This window comes from Barbatula barbatula, assembly GCF_947034865.1.
Source record: "Barbatula barbatula genome assembly, chromosome: 14".
Lineage (NCBI taxonomy): Eukaryota > Metazoa > Chordata > Actinopteri > Cypriniformes > Nemacheilidae > Barbatula > Barbatula barbatula.
The window spans coordinates 3,645,714-3,664,574 of NC_136777.1; the positions used below are offsets into that span (position 1 = coordinate 3,645,714).

Consider the following 18,861-nt stretch of genomic DNA (forward strand, 5'->3'; position numbering starts at 1 on the left):
GAGAGCGTGAAAACAAACCTGTTTCTTCTTAGCAACGGCCTGTTTCAGCATCTCTGATGAACAACTTTAAAGGTGATTTTCTCAATATTTAATTTTTTTGATTATATATTCAGCTTATATATTCAGCTTTCAAATGATCTCAATTTAAAAAAATTGACCCCAAAATGTATTTTTGCGGAAGTACGTTATCGCGCCTGTGTGCATATAGTCTATTCATTTCAATGTAGGGCGCTCTTTAAAATTCCAGTAAAAAAAGCAAAATATGCAAAGCTCAAGAGGTTAATAATACTGGGATTGAAATAAAAAATGTAATAAGACATGAACTTTATGCTGTTTACTGTTGGAAAGCAATAGAGCAACTTGGCACATTCATCTTGTTTTTTGAGTGCATTTTAGCTTTACATGCATATTAGGGCTGCGTACTGTATATTGAAATATTGCAATTGCGAATCTGGTTCGCAATAACTAAATGAATTTAATACTGTGCTTTAAAAATGTATATTTATAATGAAATCACTTGCCAGAGACACTGGCATAGATTTTAGATATATGATTTTTTTCACAATTCAATCACTATATATATTGCACTATAAAGCAAGCTATACTGAATTTTTATTCGATATCATGCAGCAAAAATTTTCATCCGTCACCAGTTTGGTCATGTGAATTTCTTCATTTATCCAGTTTGAAAGAGGCATCCAATACTTTCTCAACATTTTTATCAGGATAGCAAAGTGTGGACCAAAACATTGTTCACTGTCTTTTACATTTTCCTCACATTATTGAGGACTGAGTTATTTCTTCACATTCCTTCTGGAATTATCCGCCCAAATCTTTATAACCTACTAATGCCGTAATTACACCACGGTCACTTTAAAGATAAGACGGGTGAGGCTACACTCGAAGCCCCTTGAGCTGTTTTACATCACATCTTCAAAGGTTTTCCAACAGGATCACTGTATCCCATCCTTCACAGAAACGCCAGTCAGAAAACAAACATAATCTCGAGCATGAAATGTAACTTTATCCCTGTTTCTGAGCTGTATATAGGACCCTTAAAAAAAGAAACCGTGTAAGATGTTTGTTTTGGTTTGTCAGCTAAGAGTGACAGGTTGTTGCATCAATCGTCTTTTGGCAGTAAGTCATTTCTTTGTCTGGAAATGCAAATGTAAGGAGTGTATAGATTTGAGGGAAAAACAGCATGTTTCCAGTTCCTCATAGACCTCAGGCTGGGAAGATGAGCAGACGGATGACCTGAGATACAAAGCGTGAAGGACACGGTGCACCAGGAGAAACTCCCCCGATGGCAAGAAATAATTTGAAACAGCCCTGTACATTTTAGTAAACAAAAAGGTTCTAACTACAAAGTCAAATGGAATGCAAAAACTTTGAAGCTTGTTATCTGAAAACTGCTCAGAACCAACATAGAACCTTATAATTCCAAGGGCGATGATATATGTATAATTCATATATAATCTATATAAATTTTACTTCAACCTATTTTTACGATGCATTACAGTTATGTGTTATGTGCATTTCACAGACACCCACAATAAAGTTCAGTAATTTATGCAATGAATCTAACCCACCACTTTGCCATTGCTAATGCCATGCTTTACCAGTCGACCGACTGCAACGTTAATCAAACTGAAGTGTGCAAGTCAACACCAAACCCACCATCCACAAAAACCAAACCACGTGATCCAGTTTGCATCAATTTTCTGTACATCAATGTACTTTGGACTCATCAGAATGTTGAGTTACCGCAATGACCCGTATTACTGTGATAGCATAAGACGTTGCCTGTGAGGGCACGGTTGCATTGGCCCAGATTCACTGTCACAGACGCAGACGCAAGAACAGTTAGGTCTCTCCGGTAACTGTGTCTGACAGCCCTGGAATTGACTTCAGTACTTAGTCACATGTTTTCACCAGATGCTGTGTGAAAATAACAGTGCATTTTTCCAAACATTCACCTCAATAAATACCTTTCAGATACAAGCCATCAAAACTTGAGTCCTGGGTTTTCATTGTGCACTTGGATATTGACTGTAAATCGTCAAATGGACACATCACACTTCAGACGTGTCAGCCAGGGGTCTGAAACAGACATCAGCTTCTCTGACAATCTGCCGTATTTTCTCCTGGACCTCTATGACTCCCGTATAACGTCTTGATCCATATAGTTTTTTCTTAGTTAAGCATGCACCTCCTTGTGTAATTTTGAATGCTAATCCAAACAGATTAGAGATTATAAAATCTTTAAAAATGTTATGGCATCCATTGAGATCTTAAATTTCAAGAAACTTTGCAAGGTTATCACTGCAGGTGATTCTAAGACTCAATATGTTAATATGCATTAAATACATAAAATGATGTAAACATATTTGATTAATCCATTATATTAATCTATAATGAATGCATGAAAGTCAAGATATGAATTAAATAAGTAAAAGGTAAGGAATTACTTTGTTATTGATATATCCCAGCATTGACAATATTGAGCTACACAAATGTTAACATCGTAAATAACTCAATAAAATTTTTATTTGGTAAGAATAAATATTGTGAATTTATTTGGAAACATTAATAGTGATAATGGGATATCATGGCAGCCCTATAACCTTGCTAATAAGAGATAGGGCTGGTGATATTGAGGTTACAATAAAAAAACCTGTAACTGGCTGCTAATTTTGCCAATAACATTTAGGTTTATGGGGCAGGAACAAAGCAGACGTTGTCTTTTGGCTTTACGCTGTGCCCACTCAACAGCACCTTCCATCTGCCTTTGCTTAAAACCGTCAGGTCTTGTCACTCAAGTTAAAGTAAAAACGGACAGAAAGGTTTTGGTTAGTTTCTTCTGACTGGGGGCCATTTAAAAGCACTCCAGTCTCCACTCTGGAACATGCCACAGAAAACTCAATTTTACCCTTCCACCCGTGTTCCCCAGACCGGAGCAAATTTCATTACTTGTTTATGGACTCCTTGCAGAACATAGTTTTATTCACACTCGGCTTCATCAAAATGTACAGAAATGAGACGGACAGAGGTAGTAGCACTGCTGAAATTTCAGCTATTTTCTAACAGGCCCCATTCATATAAAGTATCCCGCCCCAGATGGAACAGGCTGACTTTATTCATGTTTTCTGCACTGATCTTGCCAGAAAAACGGTTGGGCTGTGTGGAATGGATTTAAACAAAGTAAAACTCTTTTAAAAGCGAGTCGAGAGGACAACAGTCTATAGCTGAACGATTTATCAGAGCAGCCCAAATATTTCAGAAGGGAACACACGTGGGGCGGTCTAAATTCTGCTGCAGGGACTGCCATGTAGACTTGCAAGTACTTCCTAACCATCACATCATATAAAATCAACCCCATTTCTTTTCCTGGTGCATTGAGTTGTGTTGCACATGCATTTTATATAAAATATGCATTTTAATCTCTTGTTATTAGTATTTTCTCATGAGACACCACGCCATCTCAGTACAGTATATTAAATGCTTATTAATGTAATAAAACATGTAAAATCAGTTGCCAAAGGATTTGTAAAGATTTGTACGCCTCTTAAGTCTATACATAAAAGGATCAACATTTCAGATGCTGTCAAAATGTTGATATTGTACGCTCCATTTAAAAGTACAATGATGTACAGTATACATCTGAAATAACTGCATTTTATGAATGCATGAATATATGTACAGAAATTGCATTCTTGAATGTATAATTGTTATTGCCTTAATACATCCAAGGGCAAAATCTGCTTTACTGACATTACTAAAAAATCTAAAATGCCTTGAAGAAAATTCTTTACTAAATTCACTGCAATACAGTTAAACGATGTTTGCAAAAATGTGTAGTTTCTGCTTCAGACAGAACATGACATATCCACACACATTTATATATGGTTTACAAGGATGATAGACGTAATGATTTGCATACCACACGAACACACACACACACACACACACACACATCTGGTTTATTATCTCCATAGGGACAGTCCATGATTTTTAAACTGTACAAATTGTTTAAGATCTTAGAATTTTTAAGCATTTTTTGATTTTCAAAAAATATCGTTATGAATGATTTTTACGCTTTTCTGCCCATGCATGGGACCTCAATTTTGGTCCCCACGGTGACACGAGTCCCCATGTGTTGGTGTGCATTCAGGTTTAGGTCACCACAAAAACAAAAAAAAACAAGGCCACACACACACTGTTGCTGTTTGTATGGTTACAGTCTGAGAAGCAATAGCTCTGCATTCCACATGTCAATATTCAGGCTTCTGGCAAATTCTCTGGATTCACAAATAAACAAAAAGCTGGGCAGGAATGAGAGGATAATGGCGATTGGGACTGAGTTTCGTTTTCTTTCAACTAAAAATAGAATCCACAGTTCTAAGAATACATTAAACAACGTATAACTGTAATATAATATAACTTTTGTCCAACATTAAGGAAGAAAATATTAAGCTTTTCTGTTCTGCCCTTCAGATCATGCATTTCCAAACATTAGTACGAGGCATCAATGTCTTGCATTCAAGTTGAACGTTTTGTAAGGTAAGGTTGTGCGATTGGTCAACCACTCCTGTGGTCACAATCATGGCTTGGCTCTCAGTATTAATCTTAAGGGAAACATTTTAAATCAGAATTCACCTCAGCGGGAAGCACTTGAATGATTTATGATCCCTGACAGGTGTTGCAGAAAAAGCGCAAGTACTGACAAAGACAATAAAAATGAATAATACCCCCATCACAGGTGGTCTATTTCTGACTACCTCTTTGCATAATTCACATATCTTTGGGCAGTTTTAATAAATTTCCACAGCAGACCCACTGAGCGTGGTGTCTCTGTTCATCCCAAACAGCCCAGGGAAGAGATCAACAGCTGTGCATTTAAAAAATAGTCCAGAAGGAAAGAGAAACTCAATACCCTTTGGAGTGAGCCACAAATCTCTCCTGCGCCTCAAATCTCATCACAGAACACGGGGAGAGCCAGAAGCCTCTGATCAGCCAGAGTGTGAGAACAACAGACTGACATTCACTTACTTTCATGCACTATGACCTTTATTTGAATTAGAGTTACTGTGACAATATTTTAGACCAATTTCAAACAGGATTCCCGATAACTCATTGCATTTAGTCATTTGGCAGACGCTTTAACCCAAAGTTTATCCAAAGACTTACATTGGTGCATAAACAGCACAATGTTTTGATAGAGTTGATGATTGGTTAAAATTAAGGTATAAACAGCTTACTAATTGTTTTCTGAGCAAATTAAAATGAGAAAAAGAAATTCTAGGCCAACACATCTCTTTACATACTTTATATACTATATTACATACATATTATAGTTATTATAGTTTTCTGAAACGGTAAGATTGCTGTGTATTAAAGTATTGTATTATTAAAAATGAATTCAACTAATATAGCAATAAAAAAATATATATATATATCATAATAGATACAAATATATACAAATAACTAAATTATATAAAAATGAAAGTTAATAGAATTTTTTATCAAACTGAAATTAAAAATTAGTATCCTGATGTGGGTTGCACTAAAATAATGTCCAACTGACATTTCCGTTAAAAAAATTCAACTTATTTTTAACCAAGACAAGTTTTCTCAAAAAAATCACTCATGTCTCTCTTAACGTTGTAAAATCTTACATTTTCTCACCGAAACGGGTCTTTTAACAGGCCAAACCGTCTTGAACAATACACTTAAATGCACATGTAATTCTACTTGTGAAAGTTCAACACAAAGGGCAAAGTTGTGGTAAAACCAGATGGTCCTTGGAACATTAAAACTAGTTAAATCAATGTCCAAACAGGCTAGGGGCGCTGAAGCTGCCAGGTGAAATCACCACGGTAATATATAACCAGACTTCACCTCATCTAACGCCAAGCTGCCACAACAATCACTTTCTTCAGTCCTTGTGATGTCAACTATTAACAAAATCACCAACAGTGCTAATTCCTTAAAAATAAGTGAATATAATAATGCTCTGGGGAAGCATCGTGAATATCTACTGACAGCTTAACAGCCAAATTAGGGAAATGCTACACGTCTGCTAGTAATGAAGGACGTATGTTTTGACAGATGAACTGAAGACTCCATGTTGGTGAGCTGGCTGTTAAATGAAGACACAAAATAAAGGCTAAAGTGCAAATATGAAGAATAACGTATTCATTGAATGTATCATTTCCATGGTTGTATTCAAATTTCCTTTTATCCAAAGCCACTTACAGTGCATTCACGCTATACAAATATCTGCTGTCTCTTGGTATCGACCTCACAACCTTATATAGGAACGCATACATTTCGCATGACCAAAACAAAATAAGCACAATATATAATTTCATAGTTTGTTATGTGGTATGTTTCCCTTTTGCTTTAATGACAGCGTTCAGTCAAACTGGCATGATTCTCCAAAGCAAGGACTTGACTTTAAAACAATGGTAAGTTGTTAACAGGGTCAAACCCTAAATAACGCTTGCTGGATTAGTCACCTAGAATTTGCGCAGGATTTTAAATAAATCGTAATAATTGTATCAAATTTCTTTATTATTACGTTTTAAAAATCCTTTATGTTTTTTGATCAAAAATGACATTTTGAGAATCCTAGTTTCTAAACCGGTGTCAGTGACAATTTAAGTAACAACGATTTTACGAATGATTTAATAAAATTTTGTATGACGCCCAATGAGATTCTTCATTTTTTCACGGCGGTTAAGACAAAAAATCAATTCAATTACATTCATTTAAAAATTTTAATGGTTTAAATCATGTCAGCACTTGAAACATATGCAGTGAATCACAGCTCTTTAATATTTGTTTATCGAGGGGTGTTATTAGCCTACAGCTGCCATGAAGCTGTTCTCATGCACAATAAGCTCTATTCTAATGACTCATATGAAGATCACTATCAAATGAATCCACAGAATGAAAAGGAAATTTCATGGACAAAAAGCTTCCTCGTGGGTTAATCAATCGCAGGAAAGGGAACTCCTCTGAAAGGATTATCTTGGATTATCATTTGGGATATGCGTTACATGGCGAAATCAGGCAAATAACTCCAATGTGTGTGATGTTGTAAAAGCAATAAGAAGATGTAGACTGACTCATTTGTGTATGCTAAAAATGCTTGGTTATTTTCAATCCATGGTTGGACAGATGCAACTGCTGGGTTAAATTAACCTAGAAAATGTCCGTGGATTGAAATAACCCAGAATTTGAATCAAGCTGAAACGTTAAATGAAATGGTGACTGATGGCTCAGTTTTCTATGTTTAGGACGAATTACATATTCAATTACAATGCTTTTGGAAAACTTGTAATTCAGATAAGCGCCTGTGACCGTTTCTCCAATGTACTTCTTCTTATGAAGCCCAGATCTGATACTCCATTTTCAAAAAATAAATTTTCACGCTAATATCAATATAAAATTAGATTTGTGTACCCATGTGCCATTTTCCGCTCTATCCAATTATTGTTTTAATGTGTTTTCCTTGAACATTTAGTCACAGTTTATTTTCATTATTTGGCAAATCGTAAATATGCTCCTAGTTTTCATGTTTCTAATCACAGATTTGCTTGACGGCTAGTTTATCACTTACTTTTGGCAAATTTTAATGCCAATATAGAACAGAGACTGACTCACGCGGCCTGATGGTTTCCCGTTACGTTTACAAGATGTCTAGGGTCCATTCGGTCTTCATAAACTTCTGTGGTGGAACATGTGTTATTTTTCTGTCTATTTGTGGTTTTATGCTTATTTAAATGAGTTAAGTAACGGACGGCAATGATGGAAACATTCAAAGACGTCTGTTGCACATATTAATGTCTCATATATTTACAGTTCTGTTTACTCTGGCCTCACTCTTGATATGAGATTGAATCCATGTCATATTTGTCAGCATTTGTTTCTTCCGTTCTCTCTCGTAATGGTTATGGTCTTATTTCTGGGATTTATCTGCCTAATTCTACAGGTTTTCAGGCAGAATGTTTTTGATCCTCCTTAAGGAATACCTCACAGGCAATGAACTATAGTGTTTCTGCAAGACACCACAATTTGCATTTATGTCATTCGCCATGAATGAACGTTAGAGGCTGGTAATGTCAAAAGCAATGTAAATTATTCTGGAGAACATAATGAGTGTGCCAGTGGCGTAGCTAGGGGGTGGCCGCGGCCACCATGGACATAATCATGGACCCCACACTGGTCACCTCACTCATGTTAACATTTTTAAACGACAAAAATAATTGATCAGATATTGGTCTAAGTAGGAGAACTGCGATCCTGTCTTTATGATAATATTCCGACTGTGAATCTCTCGTCATGTGACTCTACCTGGAAATCACAGATTTTCCAGCATTCATAAACAATGGAGAGAAGATATTTTCTGTGTCCACCCCAAAGTAACTGCTGGCCCCTACCTGGTCACCCCTAAGAAAAATCCCTGGTTCTGGCACTGGAGTGTGCATGTATATTTTTGTATGTAAGGCATGAAGTTCGCGTCACAACGCACCAAAATCCAGAGCAGTCTCGATCTGCATAACGTCTCAGAGATTGGGAAAAAAGTAGTGTTGCTCTTTCGCAGGCAGAAACATCTGTCAGAGCCTCAGATCCATCATTAGCACCCTATTCTATGTGCACTTACTGTGTTTGTGTTGAGTGCACACATGTGTGTTTTCACTGCTGCTGGGGGAGGGGTTAAGACTCCAAACCCTTTGACTCAATTTAAGCACATCCTGACAAGAAGAGAGATGATTGTAAAAAGGCCATTTGATGACTAGCAAATAAAAATCTGCCATGCGGTATTCATCAAAATACACAAGTAATCGTTTCAATGAATTAAGTCCACGACTTTGAAACAAACAGGACAAAAAATCTGTTCCGGGAGCCAAAATTACACATTACGTGAGCATGTTACCTTGTATTAATTTAAGTTAAAAGATGTCATCGTATCACAATATCCAGCCACTATCTGCAGCTACTCTAAAAAATTATAATCTGACTGTTCAAATTGATTTCCTGAACCTGAATTTCCTGCCCATCATTGGATGGGGACAGATATGGTCCCGCCCCCCAAAATGCACAACATGCTGTGTTGCTGTGTTGGGCTGTTCAAACAAACCAAGCAGTTTTTATAGCACCACAGAGCCTTAGTGTTTATACCATTTAATAGAATTTACAGACACCATCAGCTTATACACTTTCAAAACTAAAGGTGCTTCACAATACCATAGAAGACCCTTTTTTGTCTAAATGGTTCCATAAAGAACCTCTAACATCTGAAAAACCTTTTAGTTTCACAAACACTCTTAAAAAGATGCTTCAAACGGTTCTTTGGTGCCATAAAAGAACCTTTTGGTTCCATAAAAACAATTTATCATCTGTAGAACCTTCACAAACAGAGAAAGAGGTGGTTCTTTAAAGAACCTTTGACTGAATGGTTCATTGTGAAACCAAAAATGGTTCTTCTATGGCATCGTTGTGAAGCACCCATTTTTAAGTGCATTTCCTATTGCCTTTAAATCTACAGAAAGTATTTTAACATCAAAATGTCCTGTTGAAAATGTGTTCTTTACCTCTGTCAAGCCAATTTTAAGAGCGTTTTCCTTTCAATCACCATTTTGAGAATACAGACATGCAGTTAGCGCTGCTGAAAACATGAGGCTAAAGGCTAACTGTCAGTTAATAACCAAACCACCCTAACTGGACAACTTCCTGTCATTTGTCAGAGCAGAACGGCCGGAAATAGCTTTAAATATTGCAAACAAGTTGCACTGCTTTTCTTTAACATCCTAAAACGATGCTTTGGGAATGATCTGATCCAAGAGGTGCAGTGTGACCTCAGAAAGCGCCAAGAAGGATGGAATTTACCTTCACCGCACTGAGCTACATATCAGTTGACACTTCATTCAATGGAGAATATTCCAGGAAGAAAACTGTGCATAAGTCATTTAGAAAACTGTACTGCGGATATTCATCATATTGAATGTCATCTCATACTGAATGATATATGCAACTGTATCAGGGTTATGACGGTATGAAAAAACTAACCGTTGAAATACAACCATACAAATCCAATAAAAATGTGTTCAACGCTTATAAATCAAGTGTTTATTTGAGTAATAGATAATATAACGCTTTTAGAGTATATTATTACGTTTATTTTTCTTACCACTATTATTGGTTTGACTGTTTTTACTGTTTAGGCATAACATAAAAAATCTATGGAAAAGTGGAGAATTTAGAAAATATAGTCTCTGAAAACAAATATCTCTAAGGGAAAGTTTCTCCAAACATGGAAATTATTTTATAATTTATTTACGTCCTTGTAATTCCTTGTATTACTTCTATGATTTCCTTTCGTCTGCAGAACACTAAAGAAGATATTTTGAAGAACTTTGTTAACCAAACAACACCGGACCCCATTGACCTCCATTGTGTGGACACAAACCACTGAGACATTTCTCAAAATATCCTTTTTGTTTCCCAAAGAAATTAAAGTGATACATTTCCACAAAAGTAATATTTTGAATGATGGTGAATAAATGATGACAGAATTTGTATTTATTTTTTGGGGTAAACTACCTTAGATTTAATTTCATTACAGGGAACAAAAATACTACACTGTAAAAAAAATCGTTGGGTAAAAGCATCAGCCAAATGCTGAATGTGCATTTACACTTTTAAAGATGCTTATATATTTACATAAACTAAACAAACCAAGTAAATTCTGACAATGCAGTCCAAGGTGAACTCAAGCAACAGACAGAAACAAAGAATTCAAAGTGTAGCGGACCTGTAGTAATTTGAGAGCTTCAAGTGCCCGACCTCGACTTGTCTAAGGTGGTTTGCTTTATCTAAACTGGACTAAACTGTAGCGAGTGTAGAGGTGAAAGCTAGCATGACCTTGGGCTTGTCATACCGCGGTTTGTTTTAAAAGGCAAAGGCCTTTCGCGCCTATTACAGATAGCTCTAATGAGAAAGGGTCAGAAAAGCTGACCTGCGCCGAGTGGAAATGGATGAGGCAGGGCTGCCTTACTGCAATTCCCCTGCCACCTGCCAGCGTCTACGCAGGGGGTCGTCCTGATTGCTAACAGGCCTGTCTGCTCTTCTGCACCCAGGTGCCTTTATTCTCACCAATCCGTCATGCACACGGCAGGCGTTTTGCTACAGCACACATGCTGAGATTCTGAGAGGAAGAGATTCCTTTCCAAAGGCAGTTTTACCTTCTGTGCGTTTAAACATCACAGCCGTCCTGTCCAATGCAGATTCAGAAAATAAAAGTTATAAAAGTGCTGGGTTTGGCAACATTCTAGTATTTCTGACAGCTAGACTCAACGAACAGTGGTATAGACATTCTGATCTGATAGCAGGAGAGTTGATATATCAATAATACAAAGACCCGCATTAGAACTCACACGGCGCCTGACACAAAATTTAGTGCGATCTTTCCACAGTAAATCTGCTTTAAAACAAATAAATTCTCTCTGGTTGGCTGTACCTGATGGTCTGATTTCAGTCCACATTGAAATGTGAAATGTTTCTTAGATCCCCTCACGGTTTTCAGCAGGGTGTTGAACGTGAGCCGTTCCAGGGGTGCACAAGAAGAAATCCATAACCAACAACTGCGCCTCAGCGACAGAAACGTTCCATCCAAACAAACAACATATAATACAGATTTACGCTCGAACATAGGCCAACAAAACACATAGCCGACCCGATTCCAAGTTTCGCTAACAATTGCACAAAGCTCTCCAGTGTACTCTGCATTCAGCAAACTTTGTTTCTTGAAGAACTAAAACGAGAGATTTTACAAAGTGTCATTTTCTGAAATTATTGTCAGCTGTTGTTTCTATTGGCTCTTTAGTGCAAGTCATCATTCAGCATCATTTTATCCTTGATCTGACACTTTTTGGTACTACAAAGGTCTCTGACAAGCCCTTAGAGAGTTCTGCCATTCAAACAATTATTTTCCCAAAAATGATTTGAACATTTGGGACAACCTATGTGTGTGGAAGTCTAAAATCTGAAATTGGACACTGCGTTTACAAACAGGCAAAGCGCAGCTGTTGAAAATGATCAATAAAACCATATGTTTGGCTGGTTGTGCGCTGGACCGTCCTATCTCTGATCGTTTTAAACTCATGCCTTTTCTGGAGTGCGCAGCAACAATCACCAGGTTTGTTGGCGTACCTCTGGTACATGTGGCAATGAAATAAAGAAACAAATCAGACCGAAAGTGATGGATCTGATCAATTCAGATCATCATGCCAAGCGGGCCCTGTTAATCATTGTAAAAAACAGCTTAAACTGATCCATAAACACAATCCCTTCAAAAAACAGCTTTATGTGATGAAAAAACATCATACTGGAGACTGGACACACTTTCACTGACTATTATAGTTTGAATTGTATTATAGTTTTCCAAACTCTGTGCTTTTTTAATCACAATGACCACCCGTCACCACAAACCTAAAAAGACATTTTTAATATTTACCACATTACCGTGGTGAAATTTGATCAGGAAAGAACAAAGTCTAACAACTTTTTACAATATTTTTAGGTTTTATAGCGTGAGCTCAATATCTGAATGTTGTAATAATCTCCTACCTGTTAACGTAACATCGCTGTAGATGTCAGACAGCTGTTCTTTCAACAAAATCTGCTGCACCTGAGCCGCTTTCTCACGCTGCAATTCCAGCATCATGTCCGGGTGGCTGGCCAGTCTGCATCCCTTTTGTTTGTCCAGGGCGAAGTCACTGCGCACAATGTCTGTGTGAAAACCAGAGGGATGTTTCTAGAGTTTGTGTAGTCTACCCGTGTCATACTGTGAGGACAAACCACTAAAGGTTTTCTTGGTGCAGACATTTAAGTCCCATGCACTAAATAAAGGATTTTCAATATTTCGAACCTTAATCCTGTACCCAATGAATATGAGTGTATATAAAATGTTCTGGCGCCTATAAAAGAAGACTGCCTTGTTGAAAATGACCAAAACAAACCTCACCATCTTCATAGTTTTTGAGGTAATAGTCCGGTCCAGGCCCTCGAAACTTTGCAAGATTCTTCAGATTATGAAACTGAAGAAAATCAGTCCGCTTGCCCCCAAACCTCAGATAAGCTGGAGAGAGTCCCCGAGCTAGAGTGACCAACCTTTTTGAGCTGTGAATATAAAAAGGTGTAAATCACTGCAGATGACAGATACTATCCTCTGAGAAAACAGCAGGGCAGAAGTGCAGTAAAAAGTGCAGGTGTTACCTTAAGGAGCCATTTGTACAGATCTAACCCCTAAAAACCCTTTTGTTGTTTGGATAGGATATGGGTAGAAATAGAACAACACAGTATAATTGTGTGCAGTTTTACTTACCAGTTCCAGACAAACTATTTGGACATATATTCTTTAAAGTGTTATATTAAAACTATGCCATATGTTTCACACACCACGTTGTTGGATGTTAGATTTATCAGTAGAGTTACAAAACAACCCACGTTATTTGAGAAAACATACAAACACCCAATTGTGTATATTTATGCCGATATTATTCTTATTTTACAGGGCAATATCTTGACAACAGATGTTGATGGCATGGCTGGTGCAGACCAGAACAATGTCACAATAGCTTACATCATGGGTCATTATAAAGTGTATTTGCACAATATTTATTGCTATTATTGAGTTTATTTAGACTTGCTTCAATGTTTTCATTTGTCCCCAGTGATCTAGTCGCAAGATGCTTTGAAATAATTTTTCGGAAACTCTAAAGCAAGACTAAATTGCAATAGTCTGAATAAAACATGTCTGTTTCAGGCCGCAGTTTTTCTCACACTCAAATGAACACCATTTTATTTCACACAGTAAATCCATTGTTCGTTGGGGGTTTTCTCACAATGCACGTTTTCCTAAACCACTCAAAGAGAAACCACAGAAAATGCGAACATAAAATCAAAAGGCTTGTAAATTGCGCACGTAGTCTACCTTCGTATTCTGGCATCGAATTAAAAAATGGGCGTGTTAAAAAGCATTACTAGAATATACTTTGATAATGTATTATTATAGAAAGTATTCGTTGTTTTGAAATGTTTTGTAAAAAAAGCAGAACTACAAACTATGTCTGTATTTTTTGGTGTGGTGTATAGGCCGAACTGACAAGCGCGTTCCTCTCATTTAGTGACCACAATAGCAGGCCATTAACACTTCAGCACATAACTGAAAAAACGCAACTTACAAAAGTATAAGAACGATAAGAACAGCATTAAAACATATTCGTTATTGTAATTAATTATTAATTATTTTATAAGTTATTATTTGTATTATCTCTGTCTTTGTTCCTACTCTACACGTTGGGTGGATCTTATACAAAATAAATATGACCATGTTGCAAAAGCTGTTTCCAAACCAAGGTGAAAAAAGTTTTCGTATTTCTGTGAAATGTGTCAAGTAACCAAAACGTGTTTTTCTGTCCTGCTCCCCTTCATACAGTATAGACAATGAAACGAAGGGATGCTGGGAAATGTGCACACACTTGAACAATCTGCCATAACACACCGCGCACGACAGTAAAATACACAAATGCAACCGGCATCAATAGCCACGACAGCCGATTTCGACTTCAAACTTTGATGGGCCATTTAGAAAATTATATTCATTCTCTTCGTACCCTTACTATTAAAATACGTATTCGATTACTCGGGATATACCATTACATCGAAACATACTGTATACAGCGCCTCTTTGAGGACCACAAAAAACACTTACATTTCCATTCTTCGTATGTTTTTGTGTCTTTTCTCCTCTGGGGGCTGGAACACTCAAATTCACTTCCAGGTCAAGCCCTGGTGTGCAAATTAACACAACCATTCAAATCTGGGCGTATGTTAAGGGTTGGTGCTATGAAGCGGTACACAATATTTCTCTAAGTCTAAGTTGGCATGTGGAATGTATGGTCATAGGCGAAACTCATACCCCAACACATTTGCGCTGGAGTAAAACGTATTGATGACATTGGAGCATTGCTCGTCAACTTACATTATATAGGCGCTTACGCGTAAATTGAATGTTAAAATTGCCTGAATATAGGGTTATGCTAATAAAGGCATTGAAATGTTAGATATAAACTGCACGTTAAATATATCTACTGGCTATTTTATATAAGGTTTATTTTAAATGCATCCAAGGAGCGCAGTCAGCCATGCTGTGGAAATACGTTTAAAGAACAAAAGTGATTGCTTAAAAAATACAATTGTGTAGACAATGTTAGACAACTGTAAACGGCAGTATTAGATATCAAAATGTTGGCAATTGCAAATTATCAGACATACTCTTTGATAATGTCTAACGACCTAACTGCGCAATGTAAAGTAACGAACGCAGCAGCATCACCACATGCATATTAACCTCATGATGCAGGGCACAGAAATATTAAGCCTGCCATACCTCAAAAAGTCAAGCCAGCCGTCCTTTATAACTGATGGATCCAACTGCAACGAGAGGAAATTGTCATTCAAAACTTTCACCGGGTTTCGCGTATTCACGTCCAGTAAAATTAAAGTTCTCTCCAGAAAGCTCTGTCTTTTGCCTCCGGACACGGGTCTCTTGTAGGCAGCGGAGGATGAGATGAGAGACTGGAGTATCAGTGCCAACCACAGGGACGAGCCGAACACTAGGCAGAGAAACTGCCTGGGCATCTTCTGTCCTCGAGCGCCGAGAGGAGATCCAGCAGAGATCTCCTTGTGAAAACCGATAAAAGAGCACCTGAAATGTATTTATCCCCGTCCGTGAGCCAGGATACGTGTCTGTGGTCAAATTCGCTGCTGTCTCTTTTAGCCCCCTGTCCTACGCTGTTTTGGAGTTAGCTGGGGTAAACTCACGCCCCGGGCAGGGCCAGCCTCCATCAAACTGCTGCCACCGCACCGCCCTCTGTAACGCAGCAGCTCTTAAAGGTAAGACGACTCTTATTTAACCGAAGGGTCTTTTTGCGTGGACGTCCTTATGATTTTGTCTGCGAATTCTGGGAGAAAATATGCATTTTCCATATTTCGGGAAATAACTTGTAACAACATATTGGAATAACAATAATTGTAACGGGCTTGTTCTGTGCTATTTCAAATAGGCTATTTCAACATTTTAAAAGACCTTCAAATAGCCCTTCAGTTTTTTACTTTTACACACTTGATGTCATATTAGTTTTTTATATGCTCATGTAATGGATTCTCAGATAAACAATGCGCAGACCTAAAACAGAATTAAAAATAAAATTAAAGCTTACTATAGATAATTTCAGATGCGTGTTCACCTACATTTCATACGCAAATTAGTGCATTTATTTTAGGCTACATGGTAATTCGCATATAGGAAAAATAATAAAATAACACATTTTATAATAAACCTTTACATTTGCTCGGGAAAATGTAAAAAAGTGATTTTTTTATGAAAACGTTTTTTTATCTTTATCCAGATATGGGTCTCATGGAAAACAATAATCGTGAGTTATCATATAAATGTCACTAAATCAAACGAGTCAACAATAAAAAGCACGTTTATGAATCATGTATGGTGCTTCAGTTCACGTCGTGAAATGTTCCCCTGCTTGCTTTATTTATCTGAAGTATTCGTTTACAAAGGCATCACTGTGAACTGAACGTTATTTCCATTGTACAGCAACCAGACAAATTTTTGAATGTGAACACGATGTTGTCATTTCTCCATTCTAATGCAAACCTGTGCACATCGCTCTGTTGCAAAATCTTAATTTATAAATTCCATCCCATAAACTGTTCAGTTTAATAAGGTTTCCGCTGCGCATCTTTCGCACAACGCAATGGACGATTCAACATTTTGTGCCATCCTGTAACTGACACATGACATGTTATAGTACCCAGAAACCCATGTTAGTCGATTATTAATTCAAAGAAATAAAGCTCAGTCACCTGAATCATAACTTCGCTGTAATAACAGCCATGTGATTTTTCCTCTGTGAGACTCAGGCCTAACAATCCGGCCTCCCCGCGACAGTCTAAATCCGCTCCCAGACAGATAGAGAATAAAATATAGAACAGCGTGTTGCTCTCTAGTCTACAGCATATTTTTGGCAGGGAATCAGACAGCACGACTCTCTTTAACCTCTGTTTTATGAGAAGATTTATCAGGTTTTACACTGGTACTCTTTTGAAGTGCATTTTGTAGTTTCCAAAACTATTCAATATTCACCGGACAACTAAGCGTAAATATATCAAAAAGGCTTTACTATCAGTCATGTTAATTCTTTAGGGCTCCGGGCTTTACGCTTAAATATACACAAAGTAGGCCTACAAAACTTAATAAGACTTTTTACTATTGGTTAGGATTAATTGTTGCTTTTTCTAAGCCAAAAAGAATAATAGAGCAGGGGGGTTTAACGTTTCCACAATAATATCGAACTTTTATTGTAAAATAAAAATAAAGTATATCCCTTTGTTTAAACAAATCGTTTCTTGACCAAACAATATTAAACGGTATTCCATTATATAAATATTTTTGTATTTAAATATATATTTGAATATTTTTTAATTATAAAATAATAATTCGTTCGGCTACACTTTAAAACACGCATGTTTATAGCTCCCTTGTGAAATTATGTTGTGAGAATTATATCATTTTTATTCTGTTTATAAATTAAATCATATTTTCATTTTCACACATTACTAATTATTAACATTTAAAAGATATTTGAATATTGGGTTAATCACATACGAATTATTATTTCATTAATATGCAGAATAATACATAAAGTAGCCAACCAATAGATTACTTTATTTTTAACTACATGTTGAGTTTTTTTATACACATTTTACACATTAACTAATAACATGAAAAGAACAGATAAATGAAAAAAAGTGTAAAATGTCCGCAAACTTGGGTCAAGGGCAGTCAATGATGTTTCACTAAACACATCGAATAAAACTTCTCAGCTCCCAGGATTATAAATATGAAGAGCCTGACTTTCAAAAGCATCTAATCTAATTTTACTAGAAATCTTAAAACTAAAAAATAAGATGTATTTTTCATACGTGTGGCGTCACTTACTAGTCTCCTAAAACCTGCAAACTGGCACAGGACTCCATGAAAATCACAAGACAAGGTCGTGACTTTACATGCTGTGCTTTCTGAATATTGAGCCTTGGATAATAGTGAGAGAAAAAAAGACTACCCATTACTGCACATATTTGTCTCTGATTTACGAGGTGGCAGCGAGTGATGTGCATACGAGTGTGGTTAGACCATCTCCAAAGTCTTCTTCGTTGTTTAATTTCACTCATAGACGATTAAAATTCTGTTTTGCCTAATGGGTCACTGACATTTTTTTAGGCCTGGCTTCACAAGTATTTATGAGACCACAACCTAATGTTTCGCCCAACATGTGGCGATGGAAGTTTTTGAATGTTTATAACGGATTAACAAGACACATTTCTTATTTCGGAAACGAAAATATGGGGCACTGTAGAACATGGTCCAATAAAAAGTGGTGTTATTATCAAATATGTGAAATGTTTAACTGTTATTTTAAATATACTTTTTTGCATTTTATGAGCTTGTCTGTAAACCTTTATAGCCTATTGCTCTAATCTCAGATTGATGAGGTTTTGCTTGAACAATTACAATAACGTTTCTCCAGTTAAATAAAAAAACATTGCATGGCTTGAAGTTTTCATGTTCAATGACATTCCGTTATTGAAGTCATGACAAGTTGTGATCTAGAGTGCCACCTTGTGGTTAAGAATCGTTATTTTTCTCAGTCCCCGATTTTGAGATGAATGCACTTCATCTGCGGCTTTGACAAACATTTCAGAAAAGACACGAGA

At 36.8% G+C, this 18,861-nt stretch overlaps 1 protein-coding gene across 1 annotated transcript in view; it reads right to left on the reverse strand.

Moving 5' to 3' along the window:
* hpse2 (heparanase 2) overlaps positions 1 to 15,708 on the reverse strand; it is a gene marked incomplete at its 5' end in the record, with an annotated part of 49,811 nt that extends 34,103 nt beyond the window's left edge. The window contains 3 exons of the mRNA XM_079472531.1: positions 12,634 to 12,795; positions 13,031 to 13,185; positions 15,458 to 15,708. Coding sequence (XP_079328657.1) covers positions 12,634 to 12,795; positions 13,031 to 13,185; positions 15,458 to 15,708 — 568 coding nt within the window. The remainder of the gene's footprint in view (positions 1 to 12,633; positions 12,796 to 13,030; positions 13,186 to 15,457) is intronic.
* Between the last annotated feature and the right edge of the window lie 3,153 nt (positions 15,709 to 18,861).